We start from the raw sequence: 19,596 nt of genomic DNA, 5'->3' as shown, positions 1-19,596 counted from the left end.
GCAGTATGTTGTACATTTCACAGTGGTCGAGACCAGATGTTAACACTGCTGTGGGTGTTCTTAGCAGGTTAGTTTCAAAGCTAACCACAGCACTTGGCAAGCAGTTAAAAGAGTGTTTCGGCGCTATTTAAAAGCAACACAGGACTACTGTTTAAAACTGTCATCCTCTTTGGAAATGATGTACAGACAAGAAGGTCCACTGCTGGGATAGTACAGTGGAACCTTGGTTTATGAACACCTCGGTTTATGAATTTTCGGTTTATGAACGCCGCGGACCCATCTGGAACGGATTAATTCATTTTCCATTACTTTCAATGGGAAAGTTCGCTTCAGTTTATGAACGCTTCAGTTTATGAACAGACTTCCGGAACCAATTACACCCATGCTTCAGTTTATGAACGCTTCAGTTTAAGTACTCCGCAGACCCGTCTGGAACGGATTAATCCACTTTCCATTACTTTCAATGGGAAAGTTCGCTTCAGTTTATGAACTTTTCAGTTTAAGAACTCCGCGGACTGTCTGGAACAGATTAATCCACTTTCCATTACTTTCAATGGGAAAGTTCGCTTCAGTTTATGAACGCTTCAGTTTATGAACAGACTTCCGGAACCAATTGTGTTCATAAACCGAGGTACCACTGTAGTACAATTGGGACGGTCTCTAGTAGGTTGGAAATCCCGGAAACGGGTTGGTATCTGTGTCTACACCTGAAGCGGAATATGCTGCTCTGTCTGAATTGAACAACCAGCTTCCCTATTTTGTGCAGATTCTTACGGACGTGAATGTAGAATCCAAGCTACCTGTTACAGTTTATGAGGACCATCAGGCCGGCATATCCATGGCAGAGCCTGAACAATTCAAGTCTAGGACAAAACACATGGACATAAAATATAGACATGTCAAGGACAATGTGGCACAAGGATTAATGAAATTTGTATATTGTGAGTCGAGCCAGAACAATGCTGATATAATGGCATAATAACATGCTCTGATACATATTTTTTCCTAATCAGAATTAAGAAGGGGTGTTGAGGTTCCTTTAATTGCTATTAAGGAAAAGCTGGTGGACGTGCTTCCCTTATCTTGCACCTTCAGATCTTGTGATTAGTGTTTGACGGTCACTGACCTGGCAACCAGCCAAGGGTGTGGCCATTTTTGGGTACGGTATATTAAGAGGGGGCTGTACATTGCTTCTTTGCTTCGCTGCAAGAAAGCTCTGCCAGATTGATACTGAACTCTGTGCTGTCTGTATGCTGTGAGTTGGACTTGCTTTGCATTTGAAGCCTGCACCTTCTACTAGTAGAAGCCTGTATATAGTGGAACTGCCTTTAAAAACAAAACAAAAACAACTTTCATATGTTGCGAGTTTGAATAAGTCTTCAATCCAATCATAGAACGGGGCCACATTTTTATTTTTCCAGTTCATCAGTATCAGTCTTTTTGCTGTTTGGTAAGGGACCCAGGTGGCGCTGTGGGCTAAACCACTGAGCCTAGGGCTTGCTGATAGAAGGTCGGCGGTTCGAATCCCTGTGACGGGGTGAGCTCCCGTTGCTTGGTCCCAGCTCCTGCCAACCTAGCAGTTCGAAAGCACATCAAAATGCAAGTAAATAAATAGGAACCGCTATAGCAGGAAGGTAAACGATATTTCCATGTGCTGCTCTGGTTTGCCAGAAGCAGCTTTGTCATGCTGGCCACATGACCTGGAAGCTATACGCCGGCTCCCTCGGCCAATAATGCAACCCCAGAGTCGGTCACGATTGGACCTAATGGTCAGGGGTCCCTTTACCTTTTTAAGGGCACAGAGAGTCTACTCGTATTGTCCTTTTGTAAGGTTCCATGTGCTGGTTATATAATTCAAGAGGATATTGTGCTCTGTAAATGTAAGGTTGTTCCATACAGTTCTGTTGATAGTTTCAGTTACCTTCTGCCAAAACTCTTTCAATACAGGATAATGAGAAAACATATGTTTTAGAGAAGCATTATCCTTATTGTATCTCCAACAGTTAGATACTGTACCTTAGACAGCCCTTTTTTAAAAAACAAACATAATGGGATCAAGTATATTCTACATATTATTTTTTGTTGTAATAGCCTCAATTTAAGGTCCAGAGACACCCTGGTTGTAGCAGTTAAAATAGTTTCCCACTGTGTGGTCGAAACTGAGATCTCTAATTTTTTATTCCAATGTTCCCTCAGTACCTGTATAACAAATTGGTTTGCTAATAACAAAGATCTTTGGGAAACTGCCATAATGCTTTGGACCTGTCAGTAAAGGACTGAACTGACTTAGGAGTTGGAGTCCGACTGAATTTCTTCCAGCACAAAACTGCACTGCCACAAACCTACACGCTTGGGGAGCTGCACATTTAGAATCATAGAGCAGTGTTTTTCGACCTTTTTTGGGCAAAGGCACACTTGTTTCATGAAAAAAATCAGGAGGCACACCACCATTAGAAAATGTTTAAAAATTTAACTCTGTGCCTATATTGACTATATATAAAGTAATTCTCCCACGGCACACCAGGCAACATCTCGCGGCACACTAGTGTGCCACGGAACAGTGGTTGAAAAACACTGTCATAGAGACCACAAGGGCCATCCAGTCCAAACCCCTGCCAAGCAGGAAACGCCATCAAAGCATTATTGACATATGCCTGTCAAGCCTCTGCTTAAAGACCTCCAAAGAAGGAGACCCCACCACACTCCTTTGGTAGCAAATTCCACTGCTGAACAGCTCTTACTGTCATTTGGCACATTCCATGTGCCAACAGTGTGTGAGAGTGTTTGTCAAAACTCGCCTGCGGTACAAAGGTAAAATATACATATCTCTACCCATCTCAGGCATGTGACCTTCATAAAGTTGCCCAGAAGGGAATGTTGTTCCCTTTGTTGAAAGAATATTGGCAGCTCCATGTTCTGCCTCATTACATCATTATTACACATCACATCAGATTTTCTGCTTTGAATGTATTTTACCAGAGCTTAACCACCAAAGGGATAATTACTTTAACCCTGCAGGTGGATTTCCCCTTTCAAGCTTCTTGATCCTTAAGGATATAAGAAGGGGTTTTAGAATGCTGATCCCTGCTGAAGACTCAATTAGACCGCATGTGAAAATATTACTATTCTTAAGTATTACACTTAAGACAAACATGTCCATTGGTAGATGGTGGTTGATAGCTGGTATAAACCATATACCTTATTTAATTTGCCTAGGCTGGTGTGTTCTGTGAGTTTTATTCTTATTTTTTCTCCTGGAAGGTACTCCCTCTGCTTTTTTATGCAGGTTTCTATTGGGCAAATTTGTTTGTTTGCTTTGCTTAATGTAAGAAAATCTCTAAGCGGTTTACACAAACTGCAGTCGTAAACACAAGCAAAAAAATAAATGCCTATTATCAACATGCAATAAAAATCAAATAGAATATTAATCAAAACCTTAGAACAGAAATATGGGGGAGCTGTGGTCAGAAAATTGAGAGCCTGGGAAACCCTGACATCCCAGTCATGTCTCTGAGTGCATGAGTTTATTTTCCCCATAGAAGTTCATTGCTGGGGGGGGGGGAGATAGTGCTAGATTTGGGCCCACCCTTTGGTGAAGAGGGACACGGGTGGCGCTGTGGGTTAAACCACTGAGCCTAGGGCTTGCCAATTAGAAGTTCGGAGGTTCGAATCCCTGCGACGGGGTGCGCTCCCGTTGCTCGGTCCCAGCTCCTGCCAACCTAGCAGTTCGAAAGCATGTCAAAGTGCAAGTAGATAAATAGGTACCGCTCCAGCGGGAAGGTAAACGGCGTTTCTGTGTGATGCTCTGGTTCGCCAGAAGCGGCTTAGTCGTGCTGGCCACATGATCCGGAAGCTGTCTGTGGACAAACTCTGGCTCCCTCGGCTTATAGAGCGAGATGAGCGTGCAACCCCAGAGTCATCTGCGACTGGACCTAATGGTCAGGGGTACCTTTACCTTTTGGTGAAGAAGAGGTCTTTGACACTGGTGGTGGTCTCCACTGAGACAGAACTCTCTGTGTGCCCCTCCTGCCAGGACTCATTATTTAGTTTCTGGGAAAATGCATTGCTTTACCCAAGTATTACAACATAACATGCTCTTGTGACTACATAGGTTGCAGCCTACACGATTTCACTTATGCACATGGGAGCCTGGAATGTAACCTCCAGGTAAATTGGTGGGCACCCATATTCCTTTTTGGTCTGCTAATTTCTTGCTTTTGTCTCCTCAGTGGTACCAAGTATCCGATTGACCCAGAAACAGCAGCAGGTCTCCTTCAGCAACCGGAAGGGCTTGGAATGCATCTCACCATTTTTCTCCAGCGTAGAAGAGACAGCTCAAGCTATTCCTACGAAGATCGAGGGGCACGTCCCCACCTGGCTGAAGGGCAAGCTGCTGAGGGTTGGCCCAGGGAAGTTTGAGTTTGGAGAAGACAAGTAAGCCCTGCTTGGTTTGCTGTGGCTGTGCTCTGCATGTGATTCTAAACCTCAGAGATAAAAATCTGCATCTCTTTAGGGGTCAGGCCATAGAAGTCACCCAGAAAAGTTACAAGCTACACAGTGATATGCTCTTTCATACATAGCTTGTTCGGTCAATTGTGTCTCCAGAACGAAAATACAACAACCATGTTGCTCACAGCTGGCAACGTTTGTCCTTAGGGATTAGACAATTCTGCCCCCCCCCCCACCATCTCCCTAGTGGTGGCAGGATTAACAGGCAAGGCAGTATCCTCGAGACAGATTCTTTATTAATAAACATTTCTTTTTTCCCTCATCTAAAAGGAAGTTTTTAAGAAAAACATTTCAGTCCTTTGAGATTTGCATTCATCGGTTTTGAACTTCCTCCTCACTCTGTGTGAAGTTTACATAAATTCCATCAAGCAAGTGTTTTCCTAATAATAATAATAATAATAATAATAATAATAATAATAATAATAATATATTATTTATACCCCGCCCATCTGGCCGGGTCTCCCCCCGCCACTCTGGGCGGCTTCCAACACACATCAAAATACTGTACATTAAAATATCACAGACAAAAAACTTCCCTAAATGTCAGGTAGTTGTTTATCTCTCTGACCTCTGATGGGAAGGCATTCCACAGGGCGGGTGCCACTACCGAGAAGGCCCTCTGCCTGGTTCCCTGTAGCTTTGCTTATCGCAGTAAGGGAACCGCCAGAAGGCCCTTGGCGCTGGATCTCAGTGTCCGGGCTGAACGATGGAGGTGGAGACACTCCTTCAAGTTTGGGAGATGTGTTTTCCCCTTCCTTTATTACCTGGCTGAGAAGGAAAAGAGGAAATAACACACCTGTGTGCCCTCATCAGTTCCCTTTCCCTCCCAGAAATCAGCTTGTACCTGATCTTCTTGCTGTTACTTTGGTATATAGGTGCATTTTACATGGGCAGAACTGCATGTGCACATTTTATCATCAGTGAGGATCTAAGTAGGTAGTAGTAGTAATAGTAATAATTTATTACTTAAACCCCGCCAATCTGGCCAGGCGTCCCTAGCCATGATGCTGGGTGGCTTCCAACAGAATATTAAAAACACAATAAAACATCAAACACTAAAAACTTCCCTAAACAGGGCTGCCTTCAGATGTTTTCTAAAAGTCAGATAGTTGTTTATTTCCTTGACATCTGGTGGGAGGGCGTTCCACAGGGCAGGCACCACTACCGAGAAGGCCCTCTGCCTTGGATGCCTAAAGTTGGCAGGAGCTGAAAAGGGGAAATGGGTGAAATTAGCACCCTGTACTCCTATTTTCCTCCCTGATTAGATTTCTCTTCTCCAATGGAAGGTATAACCACTGGTTTGATGGCATGTCTCTGATGCACCAGTTTGACATTGAGGATGGAGTTGTGAAGTACAACAGCAAGTTCCTAAGGAGCGATTCCTACATGACTAACAGCCGGAACAACCGGATCATGGTCTCAGAGTTTGGAACCTTAGCTATGCCTGACCCTTGCAAGTCCATTTTTGAGCGCTTCATGTCAAGGTTTGAAGTGCCACGTAAGTGTAAAAGGACGTTTATTAAACCTTGCAATGCAACGCAGACTAACCTTACAGAATAAGCAAGCAAAGAATATATTTTAACACTTTTCCCAACTGCTTTGATACATCTTTTACCTTCTTTGATCCCACGACACAAAAAGCTTTCTGTTCCTCCACCCTTCCACCTGGAGATTGAGATAAGCACCTTTCCGCTTCATCTCATTTGCATGTAATTGGTTTCTGTTTCCTTCCCAAGCGCCCACAGTTCTTGTTCCAACTTTCATAGGCTTGCTCAGCCTTTCCCGGACATTGCTAAAATCCTTTCTTTAGCAATAAGAATGCCAGGAGGAGACACTTCTTGGAATCTCTGGTGCCTTTTTTTTACCCCCCCCCCCTGCCCCCGTAGGGCCTCTATAGCTGCCTGGCAATTCAAGTAAAAGGGATGTCTCAGGTTCCTCTGAATCAGTTCTACTGAGACTCCGCTGGGTATTTCATTCGGTTGCAATGGGCTGAGCTTTCACAGTGTTGACAGTTATCCAAGAGAATGAGCCAAGAGGAAGGGACCATTTCACTGGCTCATATCAAAAACAGCCAAAGTGATTCTCTTTTTTAGGCCAGTTGCCACAGGTTGCCACCACTTGTGTGTGTCCCCCCCACCCCGCCCCCCCCTTTCACTTGTGACTCCTGGAGGCGCAAACAATTTTGACAAGGATAACTTTATTTTTTCGTTTTCTATTTTACATAAATGAATTAAAAACATAAACATATAATCCCTTCTGACTTCCCTCCCCACCCTCATTGTGGATCTTAATATAATGATTTCCCCCCTCCGCATCTCTATCGTAACTCTATTTTTATAAATCCTTTGCCAATCCATCGTTCAAATTTTTAATACAAGTTTCCTGTCAGTCCTACCAATGTATGTAGTTGTTTACAATAGCTTTTCAAATAAATTATAAACTTTCCCCATTCTTTATTAAAGACCTCCTCTTCCTGGTTTCTCATTCTTCCTGTGAGTTTTGTCATCTCGGCATAGTTCAACAATTTTGTTTGCCACTCTTCTTTGGTCAGAGTTGTACCATCTTTCCATTTCTGAGCTAAGAGAGTCTGTGCAGCTGTGCTCACATAAAGAGTTTCGTCTGGTCCTTCGGGATCTCTGGTCCTATAATATCTAAAAGAAAAGCTTCTGGTTTCTTAGGAAATGTTATTTTCAACATTCTCCCCTCCCCCCCCAGTTCATTCTATATCATTTCCCAGAAGTCTTTTGTCACCTTACATACCACCACATATGATTAAAAGTACCCTCATTTTCTTTACATTTCCAGCACATTTTAGACTTTGATTTGGATATCAACCTTTTTGAGTCCATGCAGGGCTGTCTTAAGCATATCTGGCGCCCTGGCGCGAAGATCCCTCTGGCGCCCCCCCCCAGCCACGTTTCCCAGCGTGGCTGTCTGGCGGGCATAGCGCGACGCCCCCCTGGTGGCCTGGCGGCCTGCGCCACCCAGCCTTGCTGTAGGGCCGGCCCTGAGTCCACGGCTCCCTTGACCAACTACATCAGGCATCCCAAAAGTTCGACCCTCCAGATGTTTTGGATTACAATTCCCATCTTCCTCGACCACTGGTCCTGTTAGCTAGGGATCATGGGAGTTGTAGGCCAAAACATCTGGAGGGCCGCAGTTTGGGGATGCCTGAACTACATTCTTTCTGCGGCACCCCTGTGGGGCTCAGGAGCTCAGTTATGTCACCCCTTGCCTGCAGAGCTGACAACCTCAAACAGCCTCCCTTGTGGAGTGTTCCCTCAGCCTCCTCGCCTCCCCCCTCTCTTTGGGAGTCCTCCCTGCAGCTGCTGCTGCCCCCCCCGGTCTCTGCCCCCCCACCCCAAAGAGAGGTGCCTCCCAGAGTCGCCATTCACCTGCAGAACTTATAGCCAGGGCTGATGCAATAAACAGCTGTGCAAGCCTTTGGGAGGCAGAGATGCGAGAGGGCATCAGAGAAGGGAGGGAAGGAAAGAGGGACAGATGACAGTGTTGCCCGTGGCAACGCCCTGACCATCATTCAAGGCATCCCAGGGTGCCATGGCAACCTGGTTGAAAACCACTGGTTTAAAAGCGTCAAGGCAACTCCAGTGATCCCAAGTGTTTTGTATCACACCCACAAGCCAATCTGGGATTTTTGTTCCAGAAATGACGGACAACTGCAATGTGAACTACGTGGTCTACAAAGGCGACTATTACGTCAGCACAGAAACCAACTTAATGCGTAAGGTTGATCCGGAAACCCTTGAAACAAAGGAGAAGGTAAAGGAACCTGCCTCAGGTCAGGCTATTTGTCTATCAAGCCCAGTATGGTTCACTCTGACTGAGAGTGGTTCTCCGGCGTCTCCCAGGAGTCCAGGACTGCTACCTTATGCTCTTAGAAGGTGAAGGAATAGAGTGGGCCTGTGGTGTTAAGGTCTCAGGAGGAGGAAGCTGGATCACAGCACTTGCAGGGTGAGGTTAAAGGTTCATAGGTGTTAGTTAAGTCTCTGTGTGCAGTAGAAATAAGCCGTATTGAAGGGTAGGCCACCTTGGATGAGACTTGCTGTTTTGAGACTCAGACCCGCTCTGGTCTGCAGATGTGGCAGAGATGGGAATAACTTGAGACCTGAAGTGGTAGAATGGCCTCTGCTGCTTCAGTTTGCAGGTGAGGGATCCCATTTTTGAATGTTTCCCTCCAAACTCAATGAAAGTAGAAAGCTAGCCCTGCAGGTAGAAACCTTCTAGTGTAGCCATTTCCCCTCAGGTCGTTTGTACTGCAACTCCCATCGGGTGGGGGTCCAGGTTAGCAAAGGCAGTTTCTATCACAATCCCCACCCCCCACTGTACAAGTTTTCTATTGGCATGGCTATTTTGAAGAAGAAGAAGAAAAAGGACCACCCAGAAATGAATTCCCCCTTGAAATGGTAGAGCCCATTCTCTAACCCAGCAGATTCCCAACCCTTTCCCACCCCAATCTTCTGCATGTGTGTATGAGACTGTAGCATGCGCCCTCTGTCTGACACATGCATCTGTGAAGAAGTCGAAAGGGTCTGTTTACTGAAATCTGATTAGCAGAGGTAGCCAATGAGTGCTATTCGCAGCTAGTTGCAAAGGCAGAGAGCCATGTGTCTAGCTTATAGCAGGGCTGGAGAAATATTTATAAATGAATCGCTTCCACCTAGACCCTGAAAGGAAACATATATATTTGCATTTGCAGGTGGATTGGACAAAGTACATTGCAGTGAACGGCGCAACTGCCCACCCACACTATGACCTGGACGGGACAGCGTATAACATGGGCAACTCGTATGGAAAACATGGTGAGATTGTATGGCTCAGAAGAGGCTGACTTGTCTGACTTCTAGGAGAATCATGACATTTGTATGAGATTGTGATGTTTCTATGCTAGGGATGGAGTGGGTGCTGAGCTCCATTCACTACTGGACCAGGTTCAAAGTGTTGGTACTAATATATAAAGCCCTATACAGCTCAGGACCAGATTACCCGAGAGGCTGCCTTATTTCTTATATATACCCAGTAGGCAACTGTGCTCCGTGGGAGAGCTTTTCCTGCAACTTCCAGATACCAGAAGCTTGCTCCACAAGTTTGAGACAGAGCAGTAGAATCCCTGGATTGCATGTACTGCCTCTGATATATTTTCTTTACAGATTTATAAACCACTTTACAGCCTGAGGCCATCAAATCAGTGTACAACAAAACAAACTCTAAAAAATAAAGAAAACACATTTTACAGATATCCCATAATTAGTATCCCATAAAATGACTGCTCCACGCTTCAGGAAAAGCCTTCTTCCACATTAATTATTGTTCTTTTCTGCAACAGTAGCTAACACAACTACTCTTTTTTTGGGGGGGGGGGTACATGTTTATATAAAAAAAGCAGAGACGTCACTTTGCCGACAAAGGTCTGTATAGTTAAAGCTATGGTTTTCCCAGTAGTGATGTATGGAAGTGAGAGCTGGACCATAAAGAAGGCTGATCGCCGAAGAATTGATGCTTTTGAATTATGGTGCTGGAGGAGACTCTTGAGAGTCCCATGGACTGCAAGGAGATCAAACCTATCCATTCTTAAGGAAATCAGCCCCGAGTGCTCACTGGAAGGACAGATCCTGAAGCTGAGGCTCCAATACTTTGGCCACCTCATGAGAAGAGAAGACTCCCTGGAAAAGACCCTGATGTTGGGAAGGATGGAAGGCACAAGGAGAAGGGGACGACAGAGGATGAGATGGTTGGACAGTGTTCTCGAAGCTATGAACATCAGTTTGGTGTAGTGGTTAAGAGCGGTAGACTCGCAATCTGGGGAACCGGGTTCGCGTCTCCGCTCCTCAACATGCAGCTGTTGGGTGACCTTGGGCTAGTCACACTTCTCTGAAGTCTCTCAGCCCCACCCACCTCACAGGGTGTCTGTTGTGGGGGAGGAGGGGAAAGGAGATTGTTAGCCACTTTGAGACTCCTTCAGGTAGTGATAAAGCGGGATATCAAATCCAAACTCTTCTTTGACCAAACTGCGGGAGGCAGTGGAAGACAGGAGTGCCTGGCGTGCTATGGTCCATGAGGTCACAAAGAGTCGGACACGACTAAACGACTAAACAACAACACATGTTTATAAAAACATAATATGTGAAGACTGCCCCGCCCCCATGGCAACATCATTAATTTATTTTTCTGACACATGTAATCCCAGCAATATTGCCCTTTGTGCATCAGAATATTTACTCATCATCAGAAAGAGGTTAGCTTCCATGATGGAAAATATATCACACTTGTGATTCTTGGATAAGGGCTGCTAAGAGACAGGCAATAGCAGCATTCAAGGCAAACAAGGCAGATCCCTTCTCCTTATAATCTTACTTTGATGAAAGATTCCTCACTCCATTTTCTCACAACTCTGATTAAAACACACAAAACAGCTTGACAACTAGCTGACAGGAATTTATCTGTTGATTTTCCCAGTCCTGTAATTGATTCTGTACTGTATATGGCTGTGTGCATTGAAATGAAATGGTGCAAAGCATATTTCTATTGCCTTCAATGGTGATTGCAGCCTACTTATCACTGTGCTCGGGGCAGCGATGGTGAAGTCAGATGAGTGCGAAGTGCAGAGAGAATGCACTAAACTGAAATATTAGGAGTATTTATTGTAACTGGCAATATCAAGCTTGCAAGGAAGAGAAGTACTGCAGGAGGAGAGCCCTGAAAGAAATTTCCAGTACCCTGCATTGTTGAAGTTTAGGCAGCCAACTTGCTCCAATTACTCCCAGCAACTTTGTGAATTTGCTGAACTTTCAATGTTCTTGCTCTGTTCACTTGCCTCTGTTCGCTTCTGTGAAGAGCAGGGAAAGGTGCCAGGCTCCTGTCATTATATAATAAAACATCTGGGGCAGACTTGGAAAACAATGTAGAAGTCTGCAGAACCAGTTTTGCATTCTTTCCTGCAACTCATATTTCACTTTTGTTCAGAATGTACCTAAGGCAGCACCAGTTTTGGGGGATCAGATGTCTACTGCATTATCCAGGCATAGGCAAACTCTGGCCCTCCAGATTTTTGGGACTATAATTCCCATCATCCCTAGCTAACAGGACCAGTGGTCAGGGATGATGGGGTTTGTAGTCCCAAACATCTGGAGGGCCAGAGTCTGCCTATACCTGGCATTATCGTTCAAGCATTACTTTTGCCAAGACAGACACTTCATAAACAAAGGTTTTATATGCAGAGATTGCAGCAGATGCAGATTGCTCTTTATATATCTCCCTGGTCACTCTGCTGGACTGCGCTGCCAACTGACTAATCTATTTCTTTTTGGAACTGTCAGAGAGCAATACCTTTTCCAGTGCATCTGGTAGCAGACAAAGGCAAGGGGCTTTTGATTTGCTGAAGATGGGTCGTGGTGGTGGTCAGGGAAGATGATCAATAGATTTCCTTTTCTCTTCTGGTTTTATTCAAAACAATTTATTTATCCAAAGCATTTCTACTCTGTTCTTCAGCCAGAACTGCTCCCAGGGGAGTTACATAAAAATAACAACACTCCTTGCTGGCTCCTTGGGATTACAATGTAAAAAGAGATGGTGGGCATCCGTCTGTGTTGGGAGACAATGGAGGAGTGCGCCTTTGGGAATGAGCTGTTGGATGGTTGCAGTGCCTGCTGTGGCTATAGAGACCGATATAGGAGAGACATGTTTTGTTGCAGCTGGGGCAGGTGAAGGCGTCCGGTTGTGTTGCTGCAGATGCGCCATGGCATTTCTTCTCTCTGCTTCTCTCTTCTCCCAGCGGTTATTTCTCCTCTGGATACATGACTTGACTGCCTGCCTCCAGGCACTGCGGTCATCTGCAAGGGAGTCCCACATGTGGCAGGGTTGGTGTTGCCAGCCTTCATGCCACGGTTGCAGACATCTTTGTCATGCAGAAGGGAAAAGGGATGGGGGAGAGAAGTGGTTGCAGTCTCTAAGGCAGCCTTCCTCAACCTGGTGTTTTGGACTACAACTCCCATTAGCCCCAGCACATCTGTTGTAGTCAGTATCTGAAGGGCCCCCGGTTCAGGAAAGCTGCTGTAATGTCATGGAAAGCATGGGAGTTTGGCAAGCGCTTTCTGGTTAGATGGCTGGTGTTCCTAACACATGAATAAGAGGCTTCTGTCACATGAATAAGACATTGAACTGGCCCAGAATCTTCATGTGCTTATCGTTTCACAACCATGCGTTGGAGGTTGTGTCTCCCACCTTCTTATATTAAATCCAAATCCAAATCAGTGGCATGGAGTGTGCACCCCCTTACTCTCAACTAGAAACATGGAGGCTTATGAATCGCAATGCCTTGAGTCATGCATTTCTTTCCAAAACCCCACGTCAACCATTACGAAGCCAGTCTAGATCCTTCTGTAGCTGGACTGCTGGCCGGGTCATGTTCCGAGCACAATTCAAAGTGTTGGTGCTGACCGTTAAAGTCCTAAATGGCCTCAGCCCTGTATCCTTCAAGGAGTGTTTCCATCCCCGTCGTTCTGCCTGGACACTGAGGTCCAGCTCTGAGGGCCTTCTGGTGGTTCCCTCCCTGTGAGAAGTGAGGTTACAGGGAACCAGACAGAGGGCCTTCTCAGTAGTGGCGCCCACCCTCGCATCAGATGTCAAGGAAATAAACAACTATCTGACTTTTAGAAGACATCTGAAGGCAGCCTTGTATAATGAAGTTTTTAATGGTTGATATTTTACTGTGTTTTGTTGGAAGCCAACCAGTGTAGCTAGGGAGGCGCGGCCAGATGGGCAGGGTATAAGTAATAAATCATAATCATAATCATTATCACAATAATCATAATTACTACTACTGGGAGCCACCCAGAGTGGCTGGGGCAACCCAGTCAGATGGGCAGCTACTAATAATAAAAATCATCATAAAAAATAGTAGATGCGTTCTCTCTCTTCCAGGCTCCAACTATAACATCATCTGTGTCCCCCCACAGACGTCGGGCTCCGATGACTCTAGCCTGCAGGGTGCAAAAGTGCTGTGTTCTATTGAGCCAGAGGATAAGATGAAACCTTCCTATTACCACAGTTTTGGTGAGAGTTGCCAGCCCTCGTTTTAAGTGGACCAGATGTACCCATAATCAATGTTGCAAGGATGGAACATCTCTGAGTCAAAGCCAGATGTCATGAAAGCCTAGTCAGTGGGTTGGAATAGAAATTCATCCAATCACTTTAACGCAGCCAATAGACTGAAAAGAACAGAAGTGCACCAGAATCTCAGAGCACAACAGATTCAAAAGTGTAACATAAAGATTACCAGTTAGAGCTACAGTTATCTTGGATTGGTCCCTTCCAGTTTAAGGAATGTTGAGGAATCCTGTTGTTCTCACTGATATTAATAGAAATTTAGCCACCATCAGGGATTCCCTTGGGTTTTTATCTTCCATGGGATATTTAACTTGACATTTTACTGACCTTCCTGGAGATTTGGTTACTAAAGGGACAATTGTATGCTGCCAGACTGCAGCATTGAAATTATAAAATATGACATGTTCTACAGATTATACCTCCTGTCATGTCCCATATGAAGGAGGAAGGGTGAGAGCCTAACACAGACAGCTTGGAGGACAACAAGCTTTGTCTAAGCACTGCAAAAGGTGCTCCCAGGTAAATGTGCTAACAGCCCCGTTTCCATTTTAAAAAATAAAGTTCTTAAGCCAAAGGTTTAAGCCATGCTCTTATTTCAGAAGGGCACTGTCCTGTTTTCAAAAGTGCAGCTGCATTAGGAACACATCTTGGGATCTGTAGGAATTTAATTTGGACAATATTTAACTAGACCACACTCCTCTAATCCAAAAAGCAGCTCCACAAAGAAATGGGAAGGTTATCCTATTATTAAAAACTTTTAACAGCTGCAGGAATATACTGATCACTTTTGGTATTCTTTTTTTTTTAGCGGACTGCTTACCACAAATCACAAGCAGTATAGTGAGAAGTGCTATAGAAATAGTGCACTTAATACTCTGATTAAATATATTTTATTCAGAGCTTTACATATTGAAGCCTTCCCCTACTTGGTGCTTTTGGACTACAATGCCACACGCTGGCTCTGGCTAATGGGATCTGTAGTCCAACATCATTTGGAGTACACCAGGTTGGGGGAGGCTAGCATTGGGTGCAATATGAAACTCCTTCGGCAAGGAAAGGTCAAGATAGCAGGAGGAAAGTTAGGCGTGACCATGATGGAAAGCAAAGCAGCAGGGGCTTAGGAAGTGTTACTGGAAGTGTTTCTCCTGAGCCTTGTTGTCTCCTGTTTGTAGGAATGAGTGAAAACTATGTGATCTTTATTGAGCAGCCACTCAAAATGAACCTCTGGAAGTTCATCACAGCCAAGGTTCTTGGAAGATCCTTTTTGGAAGCGATCAGCTGGGAGCCTAAGCACAATACCCGCTTCCACATAGTGAACAAGCTCACTGGGAAGGTACGTCTTCTGGGTTCACTGCCCCATGGCCCGTTTTTCTTTTTCTTTTCTGGGCAGTGCCTGGCTTTTGCTACAATAGATTTAGCTGCTGAAGAACTGCCCAGCAGCCAAGTCTGTGGACTACTTGAGTTTTGAAGGAATAAGCTCATGTCACCCACTCATAATGCAGCTGCAAGCATATCGGGGGTTAGGAACATTCTGCAGCTTGGGGAACCATCTGCCCCAGGCATCCCCAAACTTCGGCCCTCCAGATGTTTTGGACTACAATTCCCATCTTCCCCAACCACTGGTCCTGTTAGCTAGGGATCATGGGAGTTGTAGGCCAAAACATCTGGAGGGCCGCAGTTTGGGGATGCCTGATCTGCCCTCATGGGCAAACGCACAAGGGATACTGTATGTATAACAGTATCCAAGGCCACATTTCAGCCTGGCAGAAGCACTCACGGAAGATGCAGTGATGGGCCAGGGAGTGCATGGCCTGGGGCAAGTCTAGAGGGCCTGATAGAGTGATGTGGGGGCCACATTCAGTCCATAGGCTGGAAGTTCCCTGCCCCTGAAGAATTTCACTTCTTCAAAATGTACCCCTGAATACCAGCTTCTGGGAATAAACAACTGGGAAAGATCTCATTGCATTCAAGCCCTGCTTATGAGATTTGAGAGACCTCTGGCTGTCAACTGTGGGAAGTAGAAAGCTGCACTAGATGGAACTAAAGATCCACCTTCCTGGATCATATATTCTCAAACTCCTGCAAGGCTTCTGCAGTCTGCCTCCATTGTAACAACATGAATTCAGTTGATAGCCACTTCACTTTCTCAAAACCAGATTCTTGCCAGAGCGCCGAAACCCGCACACCTGGTACAAATTTTGCATGTTGGACAAACTCTGCAATCATCTAGGTTACCATGGGCTGGGGAGCTTGACAGATCAGATTCCTCATGTGGAATCTGACTGTTGATTCCCCCCCCCCCCCCAGGTATATAAGGCACCATCTCATGACATTGCTAACTATTGCCCCCCAACCCTGCCCCTTCACTCTTTGTGAAGTGTGATACTTTAGCCATCTCCTGTAGCAGCAGAGGGCTATGAAGTAGAAGCTGGCTGGCAGACTTCCTACTTTTGCCCCTATATCAAAATCCTTGGACTATATGGAACTTGCTGACCTGACCGGAAGACTACGCGACCGGGGAGAGGAGAAGACGGAAGAAGAATGGAAGAAATTTAGAATGTATTATAAAAAATATTGTAAAATTGATATATGAAGAGAAATATAAGCAATTGTGCATGTTGCAGGTTGAGAATTAAGGGAGAGATTTTTAAATATAGATTAGAATTATATAATGGATGTTAAAGTTTAAAGAAAAGGGAATAATGGTAATTATGGATATAAAAAATGAATAGAACCTGCGAGAAAGGATATGCAATGAATTGCTAAATAGGGGGCACGAGGAAGTCCATGAGTGAAATTAAGTTAGATTTAATTATTATTTTGATTTGTAAATATTTTTTGTTTTCTTTTTTCTTGTGTGGAGGTTTTGAATGTTTGAATATGGTAAGATATGTTATTGTTCTTCTTTTTCTTTATAAAAATTTTCTCAATAAAAATATATTAAACAAAAAAAATCCTTTCCAGCAACGCTGAAATATATAACTTAAGATTTTCAGAGGGGGTGCTTTGTGGAATGTTCTCTAGGTGTCACTGAAGGCCTGACACTGGCATGTCTTGTGTCCCTTGCACAGGTGTTGCCCGGGCCGTACTGCAGTGAGCCTCTCTTGTTTTTCCATCAAATCAATGCCTTTGAAGATCAAGGATGCATCGTCCTTGATCTATGCTGTCAAGATGATGGAAGCCCTCTTGACGTTTACCGGCTGCAAAACCTCCATAAGGCAGGCGAGGCTCTGGATCAGGTAAAGCCAATGTTTGGAGGCAGCCGTGGAGACCAGTAAGCTGAAGTTGAATCTTGGCAAGATGGAGGCAGTGTTGGTGGGTGGTTCTCGTATTCAGGAATTGGGTAAGCAGCCTGTTGTAGGCAGAGTGGCACTCCCTCCGGAGGAGCAGGTCCATAGCTGGGGGGGGGGCAGTACTCCTGGGTCTAGCATTGCAACTTGAGGCAGACGGCATCAGTGGCAAGGAATGCCTATTTACAGCTCCTGCTGCAGTCAGCTATGTCTTTTCATGGACCAAGATTCCCTTTCCCTCTCATTACATGCTGCGAGGGTGGAGTTTGGTGCATAATTAACTATGTTAAGTACAGCTGTGCTGCTGTTGTGGGTGTGGGGTTGCAGTCATGAGCGCAGCATTTCAGTTCAATGAGTTGTCTTCAGTGCTAGTCCTACAGGTCCATTAAAATGAATGAACTTATAGCCATGTCCATTAACTTCAATGGGTCTACTCTGATTTGGACTGGCATTGGCTATAACGCCGTTCTGTGCCCAAAGCACGTGTAGCTTGTAGCTGCACTTGACAGCTAGTCATGCAAGCGGTTGAAATCTCCAGCTTACAGAAGAAGCTTTGAATCATCAATGGTGCGCTTTAACATTTCACGATCTTTGAATACATTTTGTACACATTATGTGGTTGGAGAACTGCAGCATAAAATCCAGAGAAGTGCAAATAACAAAGAGTAGCTATATTTTGGTTTGCATACTACAGTGGTACCTTCGGAAGTCGAATCCTTCGTAAGTGTCCATTTTGCACCTGCGCAAAACGCACGCGCGGCGAAAATACTTCCGGGTTTGTGGTCTTCGGAAGTCGAAACCATTTGTAAGTCGAGGTACCACTGTATTTTAGAAAGTGCAGGTTTGCATTAAAATCAGAACTGAATCAAATTTATTCCAAGAAGGAGCCCAAGCTGGGAGGCCAAGGAATTCTATTTCTCTACTGGTTGGTTCTTGCTCCCTATCTCCATACCAGGCCTGCAAAAGGGACCAGTTCTTCTTTTTGCAATGACATCCTGTCTCCTTGGCAGGCCTACAATTCAGTGCCAAGGCCGTATCCACGACGCTTTGTTCTGCCCATCAGTGTGGATCCCAGTGCACCTGTGGGACAGAATCTCAGCCCCTTGTCCTACACATCAGCAACGGCCATGAAAGAGTCCAATGGGAAGGTATGTACTCTCTGTACAAATGGATGCTATAGGGGCTACCGTTTATGCCTGACATTTCCATATTGTGCTGAACTCGCTCTCCATGTGGTTGCCTTGCCCACCAACATCCCTTTTGCTCCTACATGCAGTAGCCGCCACACTGTTCCTTGCCAAAAGAAAATGTAAACACTGGGCTCCAATTTAGCAAGCATGTGAATATAGGAACTGACTGACATTTCCAAAGGATCAGTGATCCAAAGGTCATGATCCAAAGGTCATGGGAAAGACCACTGCCTGGTGCCCTGAAGAGCTACTGCCAGTCAGAGAAGGCAATGCTGGGCTAGATGGAGAAACAGGCTTACCTAGTATAAGGCAATGTACCTATAACGTGCCGATTCCTTTTCCAGATCTGGTGCACATATGAAAGTCTACATGATGAGAACCTCAAGGAAGCAGGAGGTCTCGAATTCCCCCAGATTAACTATTCTCATTACAATACGAAGAAATATCGTTACTTCTATGGTTGTGGCTTTGGGCATTTGGTTGGTGACTCACTGATTAAGACTGACGTAAAGACCAAGGAGATGAAGGTAAAAGGATGTAACACAGTTAATTTCAGGGTGGGTGAGAGCCGTCTCTTAAAACCTACAATAAGGAGCCTGTTTTGTCCCCTTGTTTTTGCCTGCAAGATTTGGCGACAGGATGGAATGTATCCTTCAGAGCCAGTGTTTGTGCCAGAACCTAACTCTTCTGCAGAAGATCGTGGGATTATTTTGTCCGTTGTGCTCACAGCCAAGCAGGTAATTTGGTCTTCGTTCCCTATATAAATGGGCCACTGTCTGAACGTTAATTTTAGGACCAGGAAAATATAATATATAACAACAACAATAACAACGATCTCTAGTGAACACTGGTATGTACAGAAGGATCCTGTGTTCTGCTTTGAAATGCAAGAACTTTGTGGGTACTTCCATACAGCAGTTCAGTGTGTGGATTTGGTGCTGTTCCTGCTCGCAACCTTTGCGTAGCGTCCACGTGACGTCCTCCTCATCAAAATTCTAATCCCATATAGTTTTCTCCCATTTAATCTGGATTTACCATTTCTGTGGAATATTTGATAAGTGAAATAAAGGTAAAGGTAAAGGGACCCCTGACCATTAGGTCCAGTCGTGACCGACTCTGGGGTTGCGGCGCTCATCTCGCTTTATTGGCCGAGGGAGCCGGCGTACAGCTTCCAGGCCATGTGGCCAGCATGCTAGGTTGGCAGGAGCTGGGACCAAGCAACGGGAGCTCACCCTGTCACAGGGATTCGAACCGCTGACCTTCTGATCAGGGATTCGAACCGCTGACCTAGGCTATGCGGTTTAACCCACAGCGCCACCTGCGTCCCTTCGATAAGTGAAATAGCCCTGGGCAAATGGTAAGTCTGGTTCAAATTTGGGCAAGATGAGGATATGAAATGGAATTTTGAGGAGGATGGCCTTGGAAGGGAGCTGCGCAAAACTTGCATGCATGGACAGTGCTGAGCCCACAGTAAACTGCCATGT

General features: G+C 45.1%; 1 protein-coding gene across 3 annotated transcripts in view; it reads left to right on the top strand.

The window, feature by feature from the left end:
- The window catches only part of LOC118097073 (carotenoid-cleaving dioxygenase, mitochondrial), a 72,520-nt gene that overhangs the window by 51,816 nt on the left and 1,108 nt on the right, over positions 1 to 19,596 (top strand). For 2 of the 3 annotated variants that reach the window (XM_035139664.3, XM_035139663.3), the window contains 10 exons: positions 4,230 to 4,434; positions 5,796 to 6,007; positions 8,174 to 8,289; positions 9,227 to 9,329; positions 13,447 to 13,578; positions 14,805 to 14,965; positions 16,704 to 16,871; positions 17,933 to 18,070; positions 18,457 to 18,639; positions 18,739 to 18,849. In XM_035139664.3, the coding sequence (XP_034995555.3) occupies positions 4,230 to 4,434; positions 5,796 to 6,007; positions 8,174 to 8,289; positions 9,227 to 9,329; positions 13,447 to 13,578; positions 14,805 to 14,965; positions 16,704 to 16,871; positions 17,933 to 18,070; positions 18,457 to 18,639; positions 18,739 to 18,849 (1,529 nt within the window). Of the gene's footprint in view, positions 1 to 771; positions 942 to 4,229; positions 4,435 to 5,795; positions 6,008 to 8,173; positions 8,290 to 9,226; positions 9,330 to 13,446; positions 13,579 to 14,804; positions 14,966 to 16,703; positions 16,872 to 17,932; positions 18,071 to 18,456; positions 18,640 to 18,738; positions 18,850 to 19,596 lie in introns of those variants that run through there. The other variant, XM_088657792.1, reaches the window with a different exon arrangement.

The sequence above is a fragment of the Zootoca vivipara genome, chromosome 14 (genome assembly GCF_965207765.1).
Source record: "Zootoca vivipara chromosome 14, rZooViv2.hap1.1, whole genome shotgun sequence".
In the NCBI taxonomy this organism is placed as follows: Eukaryota; Metazoa; Chordata; class Lepidosauria; order Squamata; family Lacertidae; genus Zootoca; species Zootoca vivipara.
This window is presented reverse-complemented; position numbering and strand designations above follow the sequence as displayed.